This window comes from Rhipicephalus sanguineus, chromosome 3 (assembly GCF_013339695.2).
Source record: "Rhipicephalus sanguineus isolate Rsan-2018 chromosome 3, BIME_Rsan_1.4, whole genome shotgun sequence".
Classification (NCBI taxonomy): Eukaryota; Metazoa; Arthropoda; class Arachnida; order Ixodida; family Ixodidae; genus Rhipicephalus; species Rhipicephalus sanguineus.
The window spans coordinates 163,865,261-163,886,349 of record NC_051178.1 but is presented as its reverse complement, the minus strand read 5'-3'; the positions used below and the strand labels follow the sequence as shown (position 1 = coordinate 163,886,349).

The following is a 21,089-nucleotide window of genomic DNA, read 5'->3' as shown; positions in this document are numbered from 1 at the left end:
AGTTTCCCTGCTATACGTACCGTCATTTATTTCATTTGAATTGAAACTTCAGCAGAGTAGTATCATCATCTTTGGTTGATGCAGCATTTATTTATCATGTTACCGTGTGCAAAGCATCAGATGAACCGCAAAAACCATTTCTATGACAGAGCTGAAGCAATTACGTCTTGAGCGACATAATGCGTGGCATGAATGGTCCTGGTGCGTTATTCTCTTGTCGGGGGAACGACTTCTCTATTCGCGTACGCTATTTCAATAGGATTTGATTTTCAATAAAGTTCGTTACAATAACATGATGAGTGGTCGTTTCACCCCAAATTGTCAGTAATGACAGCAAGCTGGCGCTGATCGAAGCGTAGACGGCCTAACAGCCGGAGACGCACAGTGCGGTAGTCCGAGGTCCGTCTTCGGCGGAAACTCGGCGTCACGGCCTTTCCTGGGGCACAAAGGCGCCAGTGTCGCATTACCGCTTCGGCACCAGCGACAATGGTGTTGTTTCGAGCAATTGCAACCATGCACCTCCTGGTGCATGAGAAACAGCCGGCGTCTTCCTTATCGCCGCAAAGTGAGGCGGCTGCCTTTATTCCGTCCCGGCGCCCGAGGCAAAGGGTGGCTCGCCGATTGCGACAACTCTTGGAAAAAAAAGGTCGGCATATTCACTGACTAAATGCTAACCGTTTACTTGTCACAAAATACACTAGCCTCTTAGTAAGTGAAGGTAGTAAAATGCAGGCTAGTGGAACTTGCTACCTAGTTAGTGAGTGAATAGTACTAGCTCGAATGGCTAGTCCATTACTAAGTTGTTAGTAACCGCGCTAACAACTCAATGAGGGCTTACGCCTATTTTGTTTATATGTGCGTGTGCATTGCCATATAAAGATGATTTATTACAAAAGTACCTAAAGGACTAAAAAAACGAAGTGGCATTGTCCTCGTACATTAACGAATGGCCGCTAATTACTTCATGTAATTACCGTGGTAGGTACACAAAGCAACCAACATACATAGAGGCATGAATTGATCACGAATGAGAAAACACACGCAAGTGCACACACAGAATAGCAAGACTTTTACGTAGCTGATATCTACTCTAGCAGCGGCTTGAAGACTATGCTCCTATGCACCGTGTACTGGTTGGCAATCATAGAATTTAGAAGAATAATTGATGTTTTCTACACATTGTCGTGTGCCCTATATTTGCTTATATGCGAATGCGTGCCATCCTAGCACGAAACTTTAATTCCAAGGTACAAAAAAAAAATTGTTTAAATTTTGCTAAAGACTGTCACGATTACGGCAAAGTATACTGCGCATCTACGAAAGATCTGGCAATGTGGTGGCTAGTAGTTACTTAGTTAAAAACACCAAGTAAACTTTCTGGTTAGTGAAGGCAGCACTTTACGACCTTTACTAACTGCCTGGCTAGTAAACAGATTTCGCGATGGTAGTAAAATACGCTCGAAAGTAGTAAATGCAAGCATTTACTAACCATTTACTAACTTTTTTTTCTAAGAAGTGCACAGCGCACGCTCGAGAAGCTCAAATCTACGCGAGCAGTGGACACCAGTGGATGCGAATGAAATGCGTTCCGTTCTCTAGCGTCTCCCGTTACTAAGCACAGACTGTCGGCTTTCGTGCTGCAGCACACATTTATTACCTGCTCTCATCCTCGCTCAATCGCCCCCCCCCCCCCCCCCCCCCCATGCTGCCTCTCAGCTTCAGGCTAGCACAGTGGATGTTATGCCCCATCTCCTGTACTCGTGGGGTCTAGACTACACCAGTCTTGGTGGTGTTGCCTCGTGCATAGTGCACCCCTTCTTCCCAGGGAAGGATTGGTTAGCCTACAGACTTTTGGGAAACCCTTGTCTCCCCCACTAACTCAATTAGACTGCATTGCCGTGGGAAACAGTGCCGCGTTCCAGCTGCGTTTACACGAATGCGACAGAATGCAGCGGTAGCACATCACCTTTCCTAGAGCAATGCGCCGCCGTTTACATGGAGTGCATGAACCCTCCCGAGAAGTCCTCGCTTTCTGCCCCCGCAGCTGTCGTGTAGTATCGAAGAGGTGCACTCGAGGCCGACTCGAGGAGGGGCCGGCGTTCCCCTTCAATTGTGTAAGGTGGTCCATGAGTCGGCTTACCCTCGAAATCCACACCTGCCTGGCGCATTTGTGCGATGCGCCTTTCCAGCGCTTACACCCGTTTACATGGATGCGATGCGCCAGTTGTCGCATTCGTGTGAACGAGGTGCGTGCCGTGCCGGTTTACGGCAAACTGTCAACGCAGGCACACTTCCCTACCGTGGGAAGATGAACTGGGCCACACTCAGACAACGTGGAGACCATTTTGTGGAGACGGGCGTGTCGGCGTCTTGTTGAATGAATGGAGTCGCCTCAGCTGGCCGGTTATAATCCCGTTTACATGAATGCGACAGTAGCGCATCGGCTTTGCAAGCGCGTTTCGGAAAGGCGATGCGACGCCGTTTACAGAACCCCTCGTCTTCTCTTCGCCGCAGCGGCCATGTGGTTGCTGGCCGAGTTCATTGATGTCAGAGGGATACATGCGCTTAGCCGTGTCTGAAGCACGGGAGACAAAAATTACCACCTTTTTCTCCTTCATGAACCACTATACAAAGAGATACATATTAGCGCGAACAAAGAAACAAAGACTACAGAGAGAAGTGGGAGGAAGCAGAAAGGTTTCAGCGCCTGACCTGTCTGCTCCCTTCCAATTCCTTCTCGAGTGTTTGTTTTTTGCTTTGCGCTAATATGAATACCTTATAGCGAAAGAGGCACGCCCGGAGTTCGCACGACGGGAGGCCACCGTTACTCTCTTCGTGATTTACGGCCTGTGATTCGACCGGGACTCGCAATACCATCCCTGTCTGACGTATTACTGCAATGCGCCTTCCTAGCGAATTGCCATTGTTAACATGAACGCGACGCGCATCTGTCGCTTTCATGTAAACGTGTTTTATGCACAACGATACCAACTATAATTTTATAAACTTATCGTTTTCAAAAAACGCTTCTCTTCTTGTCTGGCTACTAGGCGCAAGTCCCAGTTCGGCTACGTTGGCTCGTCAGCCTTACGACTCACGCTACGAGTTTACGACCCGCTATCCTCAGACATCGCAAGTTCTCAGCACGGCAGACTTTCCAAAGACGTTGAGTTGTTAGCTCCTAACGTTTCTCCTTCAGGCGAAAGCGGCGGCTGATAAAGCACGAGCTGAGCAAAGAAAACAGAGAGGAGGTGTTCGATCGCGTGTCACGAGCACAACAGCATGCACTGCGCAGATATCGAGGAATAGCTGTTGATTTCAGCCGCCAGTGCAGCAACACAAGCCTACAGGCACGTGCCTAAGATTCCCGGCCGGAGGCTATCAATCGGATGTCACTGTCTTCCGACGGCAAAGCTGTGTTGCGTGGAACGATGTCATACTTCGGGTTTCCAGCTCACCACATCAGCATTGGACGCAAATTCCCGCTACCGCAAGAATTGCTGCGTAGTCACCGATATGGTCTGCGCACAAGGATATACAGCAGCGAACGAACCGGGACCCCAAGCGTATCACGCATGTATGCCACCTGCCGTTTGTAAAACCTTGCCTGAGGAGGTTTACTGAAGAAATAAAAAAACTTAGGAGGCCTACTATTTAGGGCCGAAACATACAAATCCAAGTGCCAGAAGAGATGTAGAGTAGACCATTCGGAAAATCCCAATGAATATGTGCCCGCACATGCCACAGGGTGACCGCAAATACGGCCGAAGCTTACCACTAAGGCTTTTTATATAAACTTTATTTGTGATTCGAGCAAACAGGTATACAAATTTAGGTGTGAAGTTTGCGATACTGGCTGACAGAAACCGCGTTCCACACCCCAAAGTACAATCATTCAAAGCAGGAGCAATGAATCAGAGAAATACGCAAAGTGAGCTCGCAGTTCCTAGGCTGTAACCGCAGGCTGTCTAAAGGTGCGCGTGATAGAAGCGGGGGCGGAGGCAGGGTAACCACGCGAGCGCCTTGTTGCACGGTGTTCCGACTCAGAGTGAAGAGTTCGCAAACGCCCGCGTCCCCTTGGAGCTAGCCTTATGTAATTATGAGGAAACGCCGCTATGGGGCACTCCTGAACACTTAGAGCGCACGGAAATATATACGCGGGTGTTCCTGGATTTCGTTGCCATGGAAATGCGCCTGTCGTAGGCGGAAATCGAACCCACGTCCTGAAGCGAAACAGTCCGATGCATAACTTGCCAAAGTATATGATAGACGGCGAATCGGAGCGAGCGTATCCTGCCAAGTTTCCGCTTGTAGCCTAATCTAGCAAGTACAGAGCACAGCAAGCCCAGTTGAACGGGATGGGTTACTTTCGCGCTCACGCACTTTTGCCCGGGGAAAATGCTGCGACGCATAAAGGAAAGGAAGCCGGTACCAAAGAAATTCGAGTGGCCTACATTTTTTAGAAGCGGAGGTATACATCTTAATTGTGTTTAATTGTTAATTTAGTTAGTTTAACTCTGCGGTGTTTAGTTTGTTAGCAGTGGCAGAAAGGAACACGCAGCAAGTACAAAACAGTTGTCGTGTCATTCCTATATATGTGTGCCTTATCTCGTATTTATGATGTTTATTGCTGTGGATTCATATGAACAAGCCCAGCAAACCACACCTCTGGAAAACGACATTTTTTCTAAAAAAAAGGAAAGAAAAGGAAAGCTGAGGTGCTATTCAAAACATACTTCGCCCACGCAGATCTACTCAGTTCCCTCGCATCGCACGCGCACTGCCCGTTTTTCTGCTTTCTTTTGTCTGCCGTTGCACACCCCTCGGTTTTAGTGGTCGCCCGAGTGGGGCCACAAACATACGCACGCACACGAAGGGGACGTTCCGAGAGTACAGCTTTTTTTTTTTCACTTGACGACGCTCACCCCATACTCTCTGTGCAAAATCGGCATTTGCCCCCCTCCAGCCACACCGGCACTTGCCCCCACCCAAGCTATGCCAGATCTCTCTCTCCCCCCCCTCCCCCAGCCGCGATGCAAGACGGCTTTGCACCCCCCAAGGCGCCCATGCTTCACACTTGCTTTCACGCTCTCCCGCGCAGCCGTCTGAAAGGCAGACAAAAAGAGAAGACTTGCAGATGCTGGGGCATGGTCTGAAGTTGACATTCTCCCCTGAAGTAAAATGTTTTCGAACGCACAGTCGGGGAGACGGGAGCTTTCCAATGCAGCGCTTTCGTGTTGTCCGTCTAGGTGGCGCTAGAGGAAGATTTTCGTTGTAGTGATAGGAATAATGCAGATTTCTCAGTGTTCCTGCAGTATTTGTGTGTGATTAGTGTGTATAATTATATAAGGAGACCGTAACTATTATATTTTAAGCTATGCATGCGGAGATTTCAGCGCAGTTTGAAGATTACTCCACTTTTGTTGACGTTTTCAGCATGAAAAATTACGACAGTTTACGAGCTTCGTATCGCATTTCTGCTTGCTTTATTGAAAAACGCTAGGTCCAGGAAATAGATCGGGGACTATAGTTTCTCTACGTGCAAATTCGGCCATGGAACTTCAGTAGCTTTCCACGAAAATGAGCCACGGTAGGTCCCTATATGAGAATATCGCCCACTTTAGATGAATATAATTTAAAAAGTAGCACGTGCACATCGATGAAATTGGGTATTCAGACGGAAAATCTTATCCTCTACATACGCCCCGAAAATGAACTTTCTCTAGCGAATAGTTACTGGACAATCTGCTGCGGAAGTTACTAAATTTGGCTGTTTTCAAAAGCTCAGCAACAAAAAAGTAGAAGTCCAACATCAATTTGCTACGTTGAGAAAATAGGTAAATATGTCTTGAATGTGCTGCGCAAAGAACAGTGCTGTAACTGTAGCAGATTTTTTAAAAAATGGTCACTGCTGAGGCACAGTCAGCCAAAACCGTGTAACTTGCGCTTATTCTTGGCTATCCATCCCCAAATACTAATGGTTGACTTGTTTTTAATAAATATATTTGAAAAGTACAAAGATCAAGCTTTCAATGATATATAAGTCAACTATATAAAGCACGGAGAACAGCCGCCGCGTCGGTTGGAAAAGTGACAAAAACGACGTGTTCGTGCCGCCGGAGTGAGACCGAGGGGGGGGGGGGGGGGGGGGGGGGGGGGGGGCTCAGACAGAGCGGATCGGATCCTCTTACACCATGCGAAGCAGTGCTTTCTCTTCCCTCCCAAACCGTTGAAACCTAAGACGACGGGGGTGCCGATTGTCAGGCAGCACCCTTGGCGCGAGTTAAAAGAAGCAGGATGGTTTCAAACACGCAAAAGCAAAACAAAAAAGAAATAAGGAAGGAAGGAAACCAGAGGAAGACCCGGCGCAACGCGACGGATCATGCGACAGACGCAAGACGGAGAGCTCCTCCTTACAGGGAGCGTGTACACCAGACGTGTAAACACGGACAGAAAACCACGACCGTGACCGCGCAAACACGCGGAAGCAGCGGTCTGCGAAAGAAAGAAAAGCCCTCCCCTCCTAGACGAAGACCATAAACAGAAAATAAAAGCGGTCGTCAAGGTCGAAGTGCTGTCACAAAAGCTTTACGACGCGGGAGGAGGGGTCGGTCCAATCGTCGATTGACTGTTGCGCCCAGGAAGTTTAGCCGACGCTCGTGCGAGCGAAATTTGCTTATGCGACAGGGCCCGTCGTCGCTTCAAACGTTAGTACATTGCGCCAAAAAAAGGTTCGGGGTGTCAAAAGGCGCCGGTTGATTAATCGGGCAGTTGCACGTTACATATGCGTGTTGCTAGCGAGCTCCGCTCCGAAATTTGATGCAGCCAGATAGACGGGTTCAAAAGCGCGCGCCTGACTGCCAAGTGAAAGCAACTCCATGGAAAGCAAAAACGACGACATTTCGGAAGCCAACGCAATACGGCGCTCAAAAGCTCTCCACTGGCGCGTGATGATTGCATCCGGCAGTACTCTAGCGATATCGATGTCGAAACGCGAATTATAAAGGAAACAACGGTCTGATCAATAACGCGCGACCGACATGTGTATTTTTAAGTTAACTTTACATCAGCTTTTACTGCAGATATACAATAAAGGAATAAACAAACTTCAAAAAAAAGGAGAGGCAGTTTGGAGGTGGGGGTTTCGCATGGGTTTCTTGATGAGCAAGGAAGCGTGAGAGACTTCGAAAATGCACCGAACGAAGTCGCGAAAAGCTACCTGCGGCTGCTACAAAAAATACAGTGTGTGTAGCCCAAGTGGCGCATGACATCAGACTTGTTTCGGCTACGAACCACCGCGACTAAAGGCACTGATGCTCTCTATGAACCAAGCATCCATAAAACTAGTTACGCAAGACCGTATACCGACACGGGCTGGCGTGACACAGATCCTGGAAAGCCGGAGCCCCGGATGACTAAACTTCGCCTCTCCTTTCGCAAGCTCGCAAAGCGATCGTTAGGATCGAAATGCAACGCACATAGCGGCTGAAGCTTCGCCACCACGTAACCACCGCGTTACAGGCAGAAAAAAAAAAAAAAAGTAAACATCACGACGTGGAAACAGCTAACGTAGCAACTTAAACTTTCTCTGGAGAGAAGTGTACTGCAACATTTATCGTTCAACTGCCATAGATAAAATCACCTATATTCAAACGTAAACGGAAAGCAAAATCTATTCATTCGCCACAAAGCCCTGATCGCCTAATTTATTTCAGCGGTTATCGAAACATCGCGCTCGCAAATCTAACGGAACACTTTCACAAGTCAGCATGTGAAGATGACATCTCACACGCAGAAGCACTCGTTATCGACACTGGAGTAATTAATGCAACAATCAGAGGGAAGCGGAACGCGGTAATTAAATCAGCGCCAAGCGAACTGCGCTCAGGAGTGTTCACGCTAATCGAAGCTGTCGGAATTTCGGCAGCTGCCGTAGGTCCGGCGAAGTAGGATGTCGAAGCGCTTTCTACTTCTGACAAGACCGCAACTGATCGAAAGGAAGTGCGCGCGTAGCAGATGTTACACTGTCCTATCGTCAACGACGATACTAGGAGGGCCCGGGCTGATTTACACGTCGTTCTGCGCACAATGCGACCGTCGACAAGTTTAATAAGGCCAGAGAGATGGAAATTGGTACAAAACGTTAGGCTTAGTAGGATAGGAAGCTGGCAATATTTCGTCACAATAAGCGTTTAGTAGGCGGCGTCTGTAGCTGAGCACCGTTATCTACGCTACAGCCAAATATATGGAGACAAAGCGCGGATGCTTACCTTGCACGAGAATCCTAACACGCGGCGAGGATCACAATCATAACAAAATTCCGTACACTGAGCATCACTCGCATAACATCCCCACCATCTTGTCACGCCCGCCTGGCGGAACTGGTCGAAAAACAGAACAAAAAACTACAAAAACCTGATGGGCCGCGAGAAAGAAAGACAATATTCACAAACCTGTTTAATAAATTTCTAGTAGAATTCTCTCGGCCTGTATACGAACAACATCGGCGGACATTGGTGTTTTAGCCTTCTAAAAGCAATTTTATTTTGTTTCTTGACATGTTCCAGGGCGCTCGCATCGCACCTGGCAAGACTGAGTGATCAGCAGCTTGCTTTCCGTTTTGTAGACAAGCCAAGCGCGGTTTATGTTTTTGCAGTGCACGTGCATTGGCGTGCGCTGTGGTGGTCGAGTTGTTTGTGTGTACTAGTTTCGGGAGTATGACAGCAAACTGTTAGATGGCTATCAGTGTAGAATATACGAGTTGTGCCTGCAATCGCAACCCCCAATCGCTGGACTGGGGCTCTAACAACGTTGTTGCGTATGGAGCCTGCAACGCTGTCGTCCTGTACGATCCCCAGGTATTTAGTTAATTTCCGTAGTAACAACGATCGATGTTCGTTGAATGAAATGATTGCCGATTGCGCAGGCTAACGGTGGTGCTGGTGCCGTCACACACACCCTCGTTAACCACAACGCCAAGGTTAACTGCGTTCGGTGGATCCGCAGAAAAAATGGTGAGTACTTTCTGATTTGATGTCGTTCCTGAAAATCGTCCTCGCAAGCTTTGTACGTTAGCTTATCTTCTTATCTTTAAATCGTTTTCTTCAGGTGCAGAAACGACGTTACTGAGTACGGCCGTTGATAAAACGGTGACTATATGGGCCAAGAAAGACGATAATGTAAGCGTTTTCCCGGAACAGGGTCGTACAACTTTACCCTGTGGTTGTTATTGTTGGATTTACTAACTTCCAGTTGTGCCACTTTACAAGTTTATTCCAGCTGCAAGGCTTGTCGGCCACGAAGATGCGGTGACGACGGCAGATGCTTTGTACTCGACACCAGCATCAAGCGACCTAATCACTGTTGCAAGCGCTGGCGGAGACTTTTCCATTCGCATATGGGAGGTTGACGCAGGTACTGTTTGTTGTAACATCTGCAGAGTGTTTCATAGCATTGCTGCAATATAAGAACCATACCGTTGCAGAATTTACGGCGAGATGTGTCCAAGAAATCAATTTGAAAGGAAATTTTGCTATGGACATCAGGATGTGTTTTCTACCATCCACATGCGGTATGTACACATGGTTTTCGTCATTTTGCACAATTAGACTGATGAAAAGATAGCCTGGTATCTGTTGATACAAATTAAAATTGTTATTGCTGGTCAGTTGTCAATGAACTGAAACCTTCAGTGACGGGTTTGTGTTCACTATATGTACCTACGCGTTGTCGTAACATTTGTCATTGTAAAATTTCCTGTGCGAAACGTCAAACAGATGAACATGTAAACTAATAATGAAGCTTTACGGGAACTCCTTTTAATGCGTTTTTACATTCATTTTTAACAGTCATGACGGCCACGCATGAAAATTAATACCTTAATAAAATAATGTGTAACAACTTAATGCTAATAATGTAGCTTCAGAATTTATGCCCCTACTGTGCAGCAGTAGCTAGTGTTTGGAGTTGCCACAAACAAGCATGGAGTTATGCCAGAATGAAAACAAAAGCATAGTATTGCCATTTTTTGGGCGTGTTGGTAAACGGAACTCGAAAACATATTGAGCGCTTACAAACAGGGACGTAAGCGCTCAATATGTTTTCGAAAAGCATAGTGTTTTCTCTAATGCCTCTTGCACTGCCAACAAAGCAATGCAACATTTTGCTTACTGTTCTTGTTGGGACTGAGTAACGTGAGATTTGTTATTGTTATAATGTGCTGTGTAAGGTACACACTCCTAGCACAGCATGTCAGCCAGTAAATACTTTCTGAACGGGCAGGTGTGTTTGTGTGTATGATTAGCACATGGTCATGCTCACTTTTTAGTACCGTAGTCAGGCCTGGATATATCGAATCTGAAGGGGATCACTAAAGAGTTCTATAGTTTTATACATATAGGTGATTCGATATATAAAATATTTTATGTAGGGAAAATATATTCAAAAAAATTTTACAACTGTTCAATATACACAATAATTTATTATATGTGGGTTCAATATATGCGGGTTCAACCTTCAGGGCAAATCTATGTCACAATAAAAGAGAAAACTGTTTTACACTTCACTATTAATGTGTACTGGGTTTTTACAGTAATAATTAATATCAAAATGTTGCAGTGAAAAAAATGAGAAGGCAAATGCAGGAAATAAATATAAGGGCCCTTTTCATATTTGCATGTCACGACACCTTAGAAATTTCTGTTGTGCAGTTCCACTGCTGGCCTATGGTGGTAACGACATGCTGGTGCACTGTTACTACAAGGATTCTACGGCAGGCTTCGTGAAGTGCCATACACTATATGGCCATGAGGATTGGGTCAGAGGCATTGCCTTCAAGGAATGTGGTAAGAAACTTTTTTTTTAATCACATAACTTGTCTAGAAAAACATTTTACTACCTTGTAATTTTGACATGCATGCATGCTATATATATTGTGTATGTGTATTGTTTATTTGCAGCATACAACATTAACAAAATCCACACTTTCACAGCAGTTAAGGGGTTAAACATGTTGATGTACTTCGTGCAGTATTTTTCATGCACATGGAAAAAATCACACTTTTCTTACAGGAAATGAAGTGCAGTAAACTACTAGAAACCATTTCTGTTTACTGGACAGCAACGGATTGAAATCTGAGTAGCCACGTTTTGTTTGTTGGGAATTACAGTTTTGCAGGATATACTTGAAATTTTGCTGTTGCCCATGTTATGACACTTTCTGTCATCATTTTGCTCAAAGCCTCAAGTTAGAAGAGACTTTACAAAAATAACTTGAAATATCTTGCGATATATGAGAGTTTTATCATTCTTTGTGAAGGTACAGTGGCTGCAGAAAAAAGTTACAAATATCAAACAATGTGGGAACTGTGATATAGATGTTACATCAGCTTGTGCCTCCATTATGGGGGAAAGTGAGTGAGGAATGTTCCCAGGAAGTTCACTTACCTGCATAGTCAACCTGAGAACCTTTTAAAAGGTTGCTGTACACTACCTTGACAGTGGTTTACAACTTTATAAACATGTAACCAGCATACCCAATGGAACCTTAGAAGGGGTTCCACTGGGTATGCTGGTTACATGCTGGACACATTTGGGCTGTGTTGATTACCTTTCGTTTTTTGTTTAATGGTCTTCATGTTGTCTTTCAGCTGACGACAGCGTGTTTGTTGCCTCTTGCAGTCAAGACAGCGTAATACGAATTTGGAAGATATCGCCATGCAAGGATGATGAGTCAGTAAACAGTGACAGCACGGCTGGCGAAATCAAACTTCGAGGCAGTATGTTTAAAGCCGCAGTTAATGGTAAGCATGTCATTTTGAATAAAGCAACATTTATATGTCCCTGTGTGACACGGCATTCTCATTTGGAGATGCAACTTGCTTTTTCCATTTCTGTGCACAATTGGCAAGAAAGAGAGCACTAACACTAAGCTAATGGTAAATTAAGCAGTCTTGTTGCCTAAAGTTCCTTTGTATCACTTCTGGTTGAAATATTTTGCTACACACAACCACTTTGGTGAAGGCAGCATCATGTTTAACAAGACGTTAGATGTGGAGCGTTTCGGCAGAAATTTCAAAATGTATAATTTCTTTACCTCTTTAGGAATACTCGCTGCCAGCAGGTAACTATCACATGTAATTTGAGTGGGTCGTTGAATTCTGTTTATAAATAATTATAGCATGACTGACTGTAAAATAATTTGATAATCATTTATGTTGTAATTACAATTAATTGCTGTAAAAAAATACACTGTAATTTATTCCAGCACATCCACTTGCTTTAAATGTGGTCTCCAGAACATTGGCATCAAATTGTGTAAATTTCACAAATTTATAGACAGTCGACCATAAGGCATGTCGCAAGGGGATGTACACATAATGTATGTCATTAAAAAAATTCTTGCAGCTGTGCATACCTATAGGTGTCGTCAAGCATGATGTAATGATGGTCAAGCTACATGTTGTATGGCACTTGCCTGATTTCCCAGACTAATATTTATCAGGGCTTAAGATGCTTCGTTCAGGCAAGATATGTATTGACTTTGTGGATATTTTAGGGGCGAAGCTCCTTAAGGCGGCACCCGTTCGTCCCTCGTAGTCGTCGTGATCGTAGTAGTGAGTAACAAGTCTTACGCTTTGACCTCCAAGGTGGTGCCGGTGGGAGATTTCTCCTGTGCGTTGTTGAACAATAAAAAATTCGCAGCGTGCGCGTTAACTAAAAGCCGAATTCTTCTGTCTCTCATTCCCCATTAGCAGCCATTGGCATGTTCCAGTAGGAAACGTTAGTAGAAGTAGAAGTGTAAGTGTTAGCTAAAAGCCGACTTCTTCTGTCTCTCATTGCCATTAGCAGCCATTGTTTACCTCCAAGGTAGTGCCTGGTGAGATTTCTCCTGTGCGTGATTAACAATAAAAATTTTGTTCAAACGCCGTTGATTGATGAAATAAACCAACGAAAGACGCCAGATGTTTTGTAAAAGCAGAACGAAAGAACGCCAGATGTTTTTCTTAAAGTGTAGTAGTAGTAGTTGTATTTAGCCACCTCGCCCGATCGTCAACGGGCGAGGTGGACCGGCAACGGCGCGAGGACCCTGCCGTACGAGAGTTAAATCACACTAAAGACATACTTTGCGGGCGATACACTCTAGTGAGCTTTCAACTTTTCGTCTTAATGTACATGATAAAGAAATTATTTCTACGAAAAACGCAAGGCACACCTTGAGCAATATGTTTGGTTTTGGGACGCTAAATGGAACCATGAGGCGATGCGAAGCCGGAGCACTTGCACGATCGCGTTCCGTTGGCTTTCGTTGGGCATGCTACCGACCTCGCGTCGTGGAACGCGCGTCCTGTCTTCCCTCTAGCCTTGCCTTTAATTCGCACAGGGCGAGCGGGGAATGCGGTCGCTCTTGGCGCTCTTTCGCTCGGGAGCGGACTTCTTCCTTGCATTTCACCGATCACAAGTGATAATGAAGGGACCACGTAAACCAACAGTACAATAAAAGTTTGATGTTTAATATACACACGATGTTTCACACTCTTTATATTATGTACTGGGCGCATTTCACGGAAGAGTTTCACGGTTTACAGATGATTCCCTCCGTAGCTTCGCCCCACTCATCATCATTCACCCCGTGGATATGCTGTGATTTTTTTTTATTACAGAGTCTTCTCAAGCCTTTGATGTTGGCCTGGAGACTGTGCTCTCTGGCCATGAAGGCTGGGCTTACAGTGTTCACTGGTGTCCAGCAACGTTACGAGGTGAGGTGAAAATAGCCCTCGCGCAGATGCGAGTCAACTTTTGTCAAGGAAAAAAATATTAGCATCGTGTTTGCGCAGCTAAATACTCTCAGGAGAGTTTTATGAGCTTTATGGTTCCAAAACCAAGATTTTCAGTATGTGTTGTCAAATGCAAATGGATGTAAGAGCCTTCGTCAGGCTGCACGGCCTTTAGCTCTCATTTCTGTTTCCATATAACATGGAAATAAATAAATAAACATCAATATAGCCATGCCCGCCAACTAAAAATTATACCAGCATTTCTATGAAACCGTAAAGGAATTCCTTGGTGGCTGCACTGTGTCAGCAAACACAACTTAGATTGCAGCAGAGTGAGTCTTACTCTTAGCGATAGTAGCACAGAGCCATTGCAAAATTATCTTGCACACGAGTATGCACATCAGTAAGCTCCAACAAATTATAGTTATTATTACGTTGCTGTGAAATGAATGCCAAAAAATAAAGCAAACAAACTGAAGACATGCCTATGCTGTGTGTGCAAATGCTGCAAATGCATTTTAGGTGAAGACGGAGGTGAACTCCATAGCCTCCTCTCTGCATCCATGGATAAGACTGTTGTTGTATGGGAACCAGACAGTTCAACAGGGCTTTGGCTTGATAAGGTGAGCCGACCTTGCAGGATGATGCGTTTACTTTTGGATGTATGGTACAATGATGTTTTAGACAAAACACCATTGGAACATGGAAAGCAGTTGCACTATGAAATGATGCTTTGTACACTTAGTTCAGTAATAGTTCAGTAAAAAATATTCTGAAGGGCTTTATATGACTTTTGTTAATAATAGTGCACACCTAACTAAACCACACAACTATTTCTGGATTTCGTCTGTATTGAAATGTGACCACTTCAGCTGGGGTAAAACCGGCGACTTCGAGCTCAGCATTGCAGTGCCATACCCAATATGCTACTGTAGTGAGTTGCTCAATGTAATTGTACAAACCACTGCATGATGCTGTTGTTCTTAGTGGCTACAAATAATGTATGGCAGAAAGAAGTTGCAAGCCTCTTTCATATGCATGTATTTGCTTGAATGTGGTGACACGTTAGAGCAGAAATTTTCCACATCAGATGTTTTTTGAGGGATCACATTCAGCAGTTGTCCTGCATGTTTCTTTCTCTGTCTTTGTTGTTTGCGATGCCCATTTCAGTGAGTCACTAAATCATGTCATGATGCTCCTTCAGTACAGTTTCTACTAACTCTCATTTTCAGGCTCGGTTCGGCGATATAGGTGGAAACACATTGGGCTTTCTCGGGGCCGTATTTGGTCCTGATGGGAACAGAATCCTGGCTCATGGCTTCCAGGGTTCATTTCACATGTGGAAGAGGCCAGAGGTAGGCTGTTCACTTTTGCGACCTTCAAACGAGCCTCTGCTCATTTATTATTCATACATTGTTTTTTTGAAAGACTCATGTTAGTAGCATGTTGTTGTAATCAAACTCCTAAGAGCCTGGCACTCGGTGTCTCGCCTCGGCTTCGTTTTTCTAGAGTGTCAGAGACAACCTTTGGCAGACCACCGTGACACCTGGTGGTCACTTTGACAGAGTGGGAGACATTGCCTGGTCTGCTGGTGGCGAATACCTGCTGAGCTGCAGTTCTGATCAAACCACAAGACTGCATGCTCCTTGGATCATGCCTCAAGGCAGCAAAGTGAGTGCCTTAGAACCTCTCAAGAACTCATGAACAGCGTTAACTGTCTGTGAACCTAAACCTGCTGAACCAAAGCATGCTTGATGCACCTGAGCTCAAGAGTTAAGCAAAAACTCTGCCTAGTTAGGTGACATGATCACAAAGAAGAAATGGTCACTGACCAAGTTAAGTGTAAAGATCTTGCAGAGACGTTCAAGCCCCTGTACGAGTGCCATAATTACTCTAGACTTTCGTAAATTGTGTATTTAAATATTTGTAAATACTTGTGCTTCTCTTGGAAATAATTGTGAAAGACAGTAACATTACAGCAAATTTATCCTCTGGAAAGCACACTGACATCTGCAACCTGTACCTACTATCATGTGCATGCTTGCTATTCAGCCTTTCTGATGCTTGTAACAAAAACCATCAACACTTGACTGTCAAAAGAGGAAAGCCAATGGTTGTGTTACATTTACATAATCGTTAATAACACCATTGCTTGTGGACTACATTATGCATTGGTGCTTTTTGGTCAGAAATAGCCTTTGTACCACTAAATGCAACATGTCGTCATCATATGTTACATTACTTCCGGCTTAATTGTGGCTGTCCTGAAAGTCAACAATCTATTCAAGTCGGATAACTCGAAATGGCACCGGATTTGCCTGGACTGCTTGTTGCATTAATTAGATGTGTAGAGACTTTACCCCTATATCTTCAGTTTTACAAGGAAGAAACAGAAAAGAATATGCCCACGAGTATAGGTCACTGCACCGTGTGTTCTGCAGTTGGCCAGCTTGTAAGTTAATGCTGCATGGGAAAAAAACTACAAGTTGAAGCTTTGTAATCTTAATTCTTCTGTTTATGAAGTAGCGATTTATTGAACACTATAAGTATCCTACGTAAACACTTTGCACGAACAAGTATTTTTTCTAAATTTTCAAGAAAAAGTTCTAGCGTTTTCACTTGACTCATATTTATGTGTGCAAATAGGCAATAAAAAAAATTGTCTTTCAGCACTTGCTTGGTTAATCAGTCCCCTAATTATTTTTTCGCTGGCCTGCATTTCTTGAAAGCGAAAAATGGAAAGTGTACTTATTGAAATGCAGTAGTTTACTGTCGCAGATTTGTAGAATGCACTATGTAGCAATTTGCATCGTTTTTGTTTTTTCTTCATAGTCCTGGAAAGAGATTGCCAGGCCACAGGTGCACGGCCATGACCTTGCCTGCATCGCGTCGACTGGGCGGCTCCAGTTTGTCTCTGGAGCCGAGGAGAAGGTGTTGAGGGCATTTGAAGGAACCCGCAACTTCATTGATAACTTCAAGAGACTGTGTGGTGCCGAGTTGCTCGAACACTGCAGCATAAAGGTGACTTTCCAAAAATGAGATAACTTTGCTCATAGCATCCAAGATTCTATGTCGGCAAATGGGAGGCAGTCACTGTTTGAGACACTCACTGTCGCATGGAGTTCATAGCATGGCATCCGTAGAAAATCAAAACTGCGCATTTAGTGGAAATTGTGCCTAGAAAAACTGCCGTAAGCGAAGACCAGTGATTGGGAACGGTGGGAGTGTCGTAGTCAACACAGTCAACATAGTCAGCGTTTGTTTATGATCCGTCATAAAACTTTTCTGCAATATCATCCATCCACGTGACTTGCTGGCATTGTATATTCCTAAGAATTTTTTTCTGTATAATATCATATTGACATTGTGCTACATGCAGGAAATAATTAGCAATACGTTCATTATCACTGACATTTCACAGCTGATAGTATATTATAATAGTGTTTCTATTAGACACGTCACAACATAACGTGCAGTATTGGATTTCTACTCAAATACTTATACACGTGCTTCCCTCTTGTTTGGATAGACTGTCAGCTATCCTGACATTACGTCATGCAATAAGACTGAAATGGGCCAGTCTTTTCTATATATAGTGTTCATTCGCACTATTTTACTAGATGTCAATGTCTACATGATTTTACTTACTGTACGGCTGATTTACATTTTGCCTTTGCATTATATTGTTCCATATTCTTATGATAACTCAGCATCTCTGCCTGTTTTTAGATGCAGTATTGTCTACCATTGATTATTGCTTCGCCTTGTATTGTAGTGCTGTATGTGAACACTTAGCATTATTTAGCTGTTCTATATGCAGGATTACATTAATTTATGGTTGTATTCCTTGTGCTGCGCTGCTCAACTGCACAGTGCAAAGAAGCCTTGTCCAGCTGAGTTTAGCTTTTTTCTTCTGATGCGCTCTGCTTCTTCTTGAAGAGGGAATAAAATTATAATTTGACCAAGACCACTCAGTAATTCTGCAATGATTTTGGTAGATATAACATGAAGTGCACATAATCTGATAAGACACAATTCTCCTTCAGAAAGCAGCTACATCAAAGCCCATCTGTTTGCTTTTCTAGCTCCCCTAGTTATATTGTTAGACATTTCTACCATCTGCATGATTTTTTGTTCCTTTTTCATGGCCACATCTGTTAAATTATTTCCGTGCCATAATTTTGTATTTTTTTGTGTGAAATGTGTCGTTTCTTGTGGTCATCTCTTGTGTTGTTTGCTTGTACGCCTTTGCGTCTTGCAAGAAGTCTCTTTGGCCAAATCATTGGCTCACAGTATTTGAAAATAAATTAATGTGACATAAAAATGTCCTGACAAAAGAGTGTGTCTCACACATAAACAATGACGTGATAACACCAGAAGCCTTAAAAACAATTGTGCTACAGAATTGTGCTACTATTATCGCTGTCTTCTTGTAACAATATCATTGTGTCTTGAAGGGCAGTGCTTTCTTATCAGCAAGGTTAGCAAGCGCACGAAAGTAAAAGTGAACAAACAAATTGCATTGCCTGTGTACTCAGGTTACTGATGGCTGGGATATTCCTCCTTTAGCACTTTTCTCCCCCTTTTTGTTCCTTATAACTTTATTTTTCTGTTATTCTTCTATTGTTTATGTTTCTACTTTTGTATGCCCAAGCCAACTTGGTGTAACTACTGTAATTGCCTGCTTACCTAAATGCGGAAGTAAACGTGCAGAGGTTAAAATTTTTTAAGAGAGACAATAAACGCGGATAGTGTTGCGATGTTTGTCAACATGTACTTGGGGTATGCAGAAGCTTTCAATTTCATTCTCCCCTTCTTGTTATTTTTTTTTTCTCACTCCAGGAATTGGCTGAAGGTGCCAGTGTGCCCTCTCTAGGCTTATCCAACAAGGCCGTTTATGAGAGCGACCTCACTCGCAACACTGATGATGCCGAGCGACACCCAAAAAACCAGTTTCCCGAGTTTTACTTCACACCCGTCGTCCTCACAGGTGGCGCTTGCTTTCACCACGCTACATGTAGTCTAGGCTTGTGTGAATAGTAAATTTTAGGCTCAAAGCGAATAGTGATTTGGTCAAATAGTTTCGAATCGGATTTGAATAGTATACATGACATATTCTAAAGAAAAATGAGCATATTTATCATGACCCAACTAACCTGCACAATATTTTTTTTAAATTGAAACAAGGCATGTGCAAATGTCATTCTTTTTGGTTCAAAGGGAAGTGGAAGCAAATTTGAATAGTAGCAGGATTTGACTTTCAGTAGAATGCAAGTGATAACCTGTAAAATATGTCACATTTTAAAATTTACTATACTTAGAGCATATTAGCTGGTATAACAAGCTTTAAACTTAAAAAATGATGAAATAATATGAGGGTAATATGTTCATTTATCCTTGAAGGGGGCTTCGCGGCAGTGCAGATTTTTTTTGGAAAGGTGTCTTCACGGTACAGCACCCCTCCACTGCAGTGAAACCACCTTTGCAGGGAGTTACATGTGGTTTATATATGTCTATTCGTTCATTTCGAATACTTCGAAATTGAGAATAAGTTAAATTCGTTTCGAAGCGAATTCGAATACTGTAATATTCGTTTGAATACTCGAACTGCTCGAATATTCGCACAAGCCTAGTGTAGTCACTACAGCATAGCTGCTAACTAGAATAAATCGTAAGATATCAGGTTTTTAAAGCTTGTTTACTAACTTTTCATAGATACTAATGGTCTTACCATTCATATTTTTCCTGTTCAGGGCAGCATCCAGTGTAAAAAATGCTCATGCAGCCGCTATCCACATTTTCGGGAGCGGATTTGTTTGACCCAGGGGCTCGATTATTCAGACAGCACCATCACCCACTTCTTTAAGTTAGTGTTTCGTAGTCACTAAAAATTAAGCTGCTGTTACGGGAATATTTCGTTGATGAACTTTACAGTTGAATGCCTTTATAACGAAGTGCTCAGGACCTTCAGTATATAGTCATTTACTTCAATATATAGGTCACTTTGTTGTAAAGGTTGTGCACCATAACACAGTATAACTGAGACCTAAAGAACCCTTGTTACACAGGTTATATTGCAGTATGGGGTTTGTTGGAGAGGCGCTTTAATGTGTAAATATTTGCATTTATGGTACGGATCATAACTACTACTTTTTCACTAACTGTGACTGCTATACAGAAAAAAAAGTGTTTGTCCCAACAGAAAGTGTTTTGACAGCACCACTGCAAAGACTGCTTTATTAAATGCGAAGCATTTCTTAGCGAACTTCTGCGACTTTGAGCGTATCTATCTATCTATCTATCTATCTATCTAGCCGCCTACGACTTTGTGCTCTCCTGGTCGCTTGGTTCATCGAATGTGCACCAAAATTGGTATGGCGTAACATGAATGTATGACGAACATAAATGACAAGTCATAACATGAAAATCATGACACGCATGTCATGTACAGCATGATTTACATGCTACGCTCATGGTGCGCTGGCGGCCGTTTCGCTAGTTTGATATACACCAAAATTGGTATCTTGCGACGTGACTGTGTGACGAACATAAATAACACGAGTTAACATGAAAATCATGACACGCATGTCATGCACAGCATAACTTACGTGCCACGCTCATGGTGCGCTGGCGGCCGTTTCACTAGCTTTATATACACCAAAATTGGTATCTTGCGACGTGACCGTGTAACGAACATAAATAACACGAGATAACATGAAAGTCATGACACGCATGTCATGTACAGCATGACTTACGTGGCACGCTCATGGGGCGCTGGCGGCAGTTTCGCTAGCTTGATCTACCCCGAAATTAGTATTGCGCGACGTGACTGTATGACGAACATAAAAACTCGAGTTAACATGAAAATCATGACACGCATGTCATGTACAGCATGACTTACGTGCCACGCTCATGGAGCGCTGGCGGCAGTTTCGCTAGCTTGATATACACCAAAATTGGTATCTTGTGACGTGACTGTGTAATGAACATCAATAACACGAGTTAACATGAAAATCATGACACGCATGTCATGTACATCATGACTTACGTGCCACGCTCATGGAGCGCTGGCGGCAGTTTCGCTAGCTTGATCTACCCCGAAATTGGTATTGCGCGACGTGACTGTGTGACGAACATAAAAACTCGAGTTAACATGAAAATCATGACACGCATGTCATGTACAGCATGATTTCCGTGCCACGCTCATGGAGCCGCTGGCGGCCGTTTCGCTCGCTTGATCTACCACGAAATTGGTATTGCGCGATGTGACTGTGTGACGAACATAAAAACACGAGTTAACATGACAATCATGAC

The 21,089-nt window shown here is 43.7% G+C and overlaps 2 protein-coding genes across 7 annotated transcripts in view; one reads left to right on the top strand and one right to left on the bottom strand.

The window, feature by feature from the left end:
- LOC119387626 (E3 ubiquitin-protein ligase HECW1) overlaps positions 1-8,370 on the bottom strand; it is a 57,198-nt gene extending 48,828 nt beyond the window's left edge. Inside the window, exon 1 of the mRNA XM_049413586.1 lies at positions 8,271-8,370. The gene's annotated coding sequence lies outside the window, so the exon portion shown is untranslated. The remainder of the gene's footprint in view (positions 1-8,270) is intronic.
- Positions 1-21,089, top strand: part of LOC119387623 (elongator complex protein 2) — a 32,422-nt gene that overhangs the window by 2,708 nt on the left and 8,625 nt on the right. The window contains exons 1-13 of one of the 6 annotated variants that reach the window (XM_037655067.2): positions 8,705-8,858; positions 8,927-9,014; positions 9,109-9,179; positions 9,270-9,414; positions 9,485-9,571; positions 10,710-10,844; positions 11,649-11,801; positions 13,662-13,757; positions 14,298-14,398; positions 15,008-15,130; positions 15,285-15,446; positions 16,608-16,796; positions 18,618-18,765. In XM_037655067.2, coding sequence (XP_037510995.1) covers positions 8,736-8,858; positions 8,927-9,014; positions 9,109-9,179; positions 9,270-9,414; positions 9,485-9,571; positions 10,710-10,844; positions 11,649-11,801; positions 13,662-13,757; positions 14,298-14,398; positions 15,008-15,130; positions 15,285-15,446; positions 16,608-16,796; positions 18,618-18,765 — 1,621 coding nt within the window. In that variant the 5' untranslated portion in view covers positions 8,705-8,735. Of the gene's footprint in view, positions 1-8,704; positions 8,859-8,926; positions 9,015-9,108; positions 9,180-9,269; positions 9,415-9,484; positions 9,572-10,709; positions 10,845-11,648; positions 11,802-13,661; positions 13,758-14,297; positions 14,399-15,007; positions 15,131-15,284; positions 15,447-16,607; positions 16,797-18,617; positions 18,766-21,089 lie in introns of those variants that run through there. The other 5 variants (XM_049413591.1, XM_049413588.1, XM_049413589.1 and 2 more) reach the window with 5 other exon arrangements.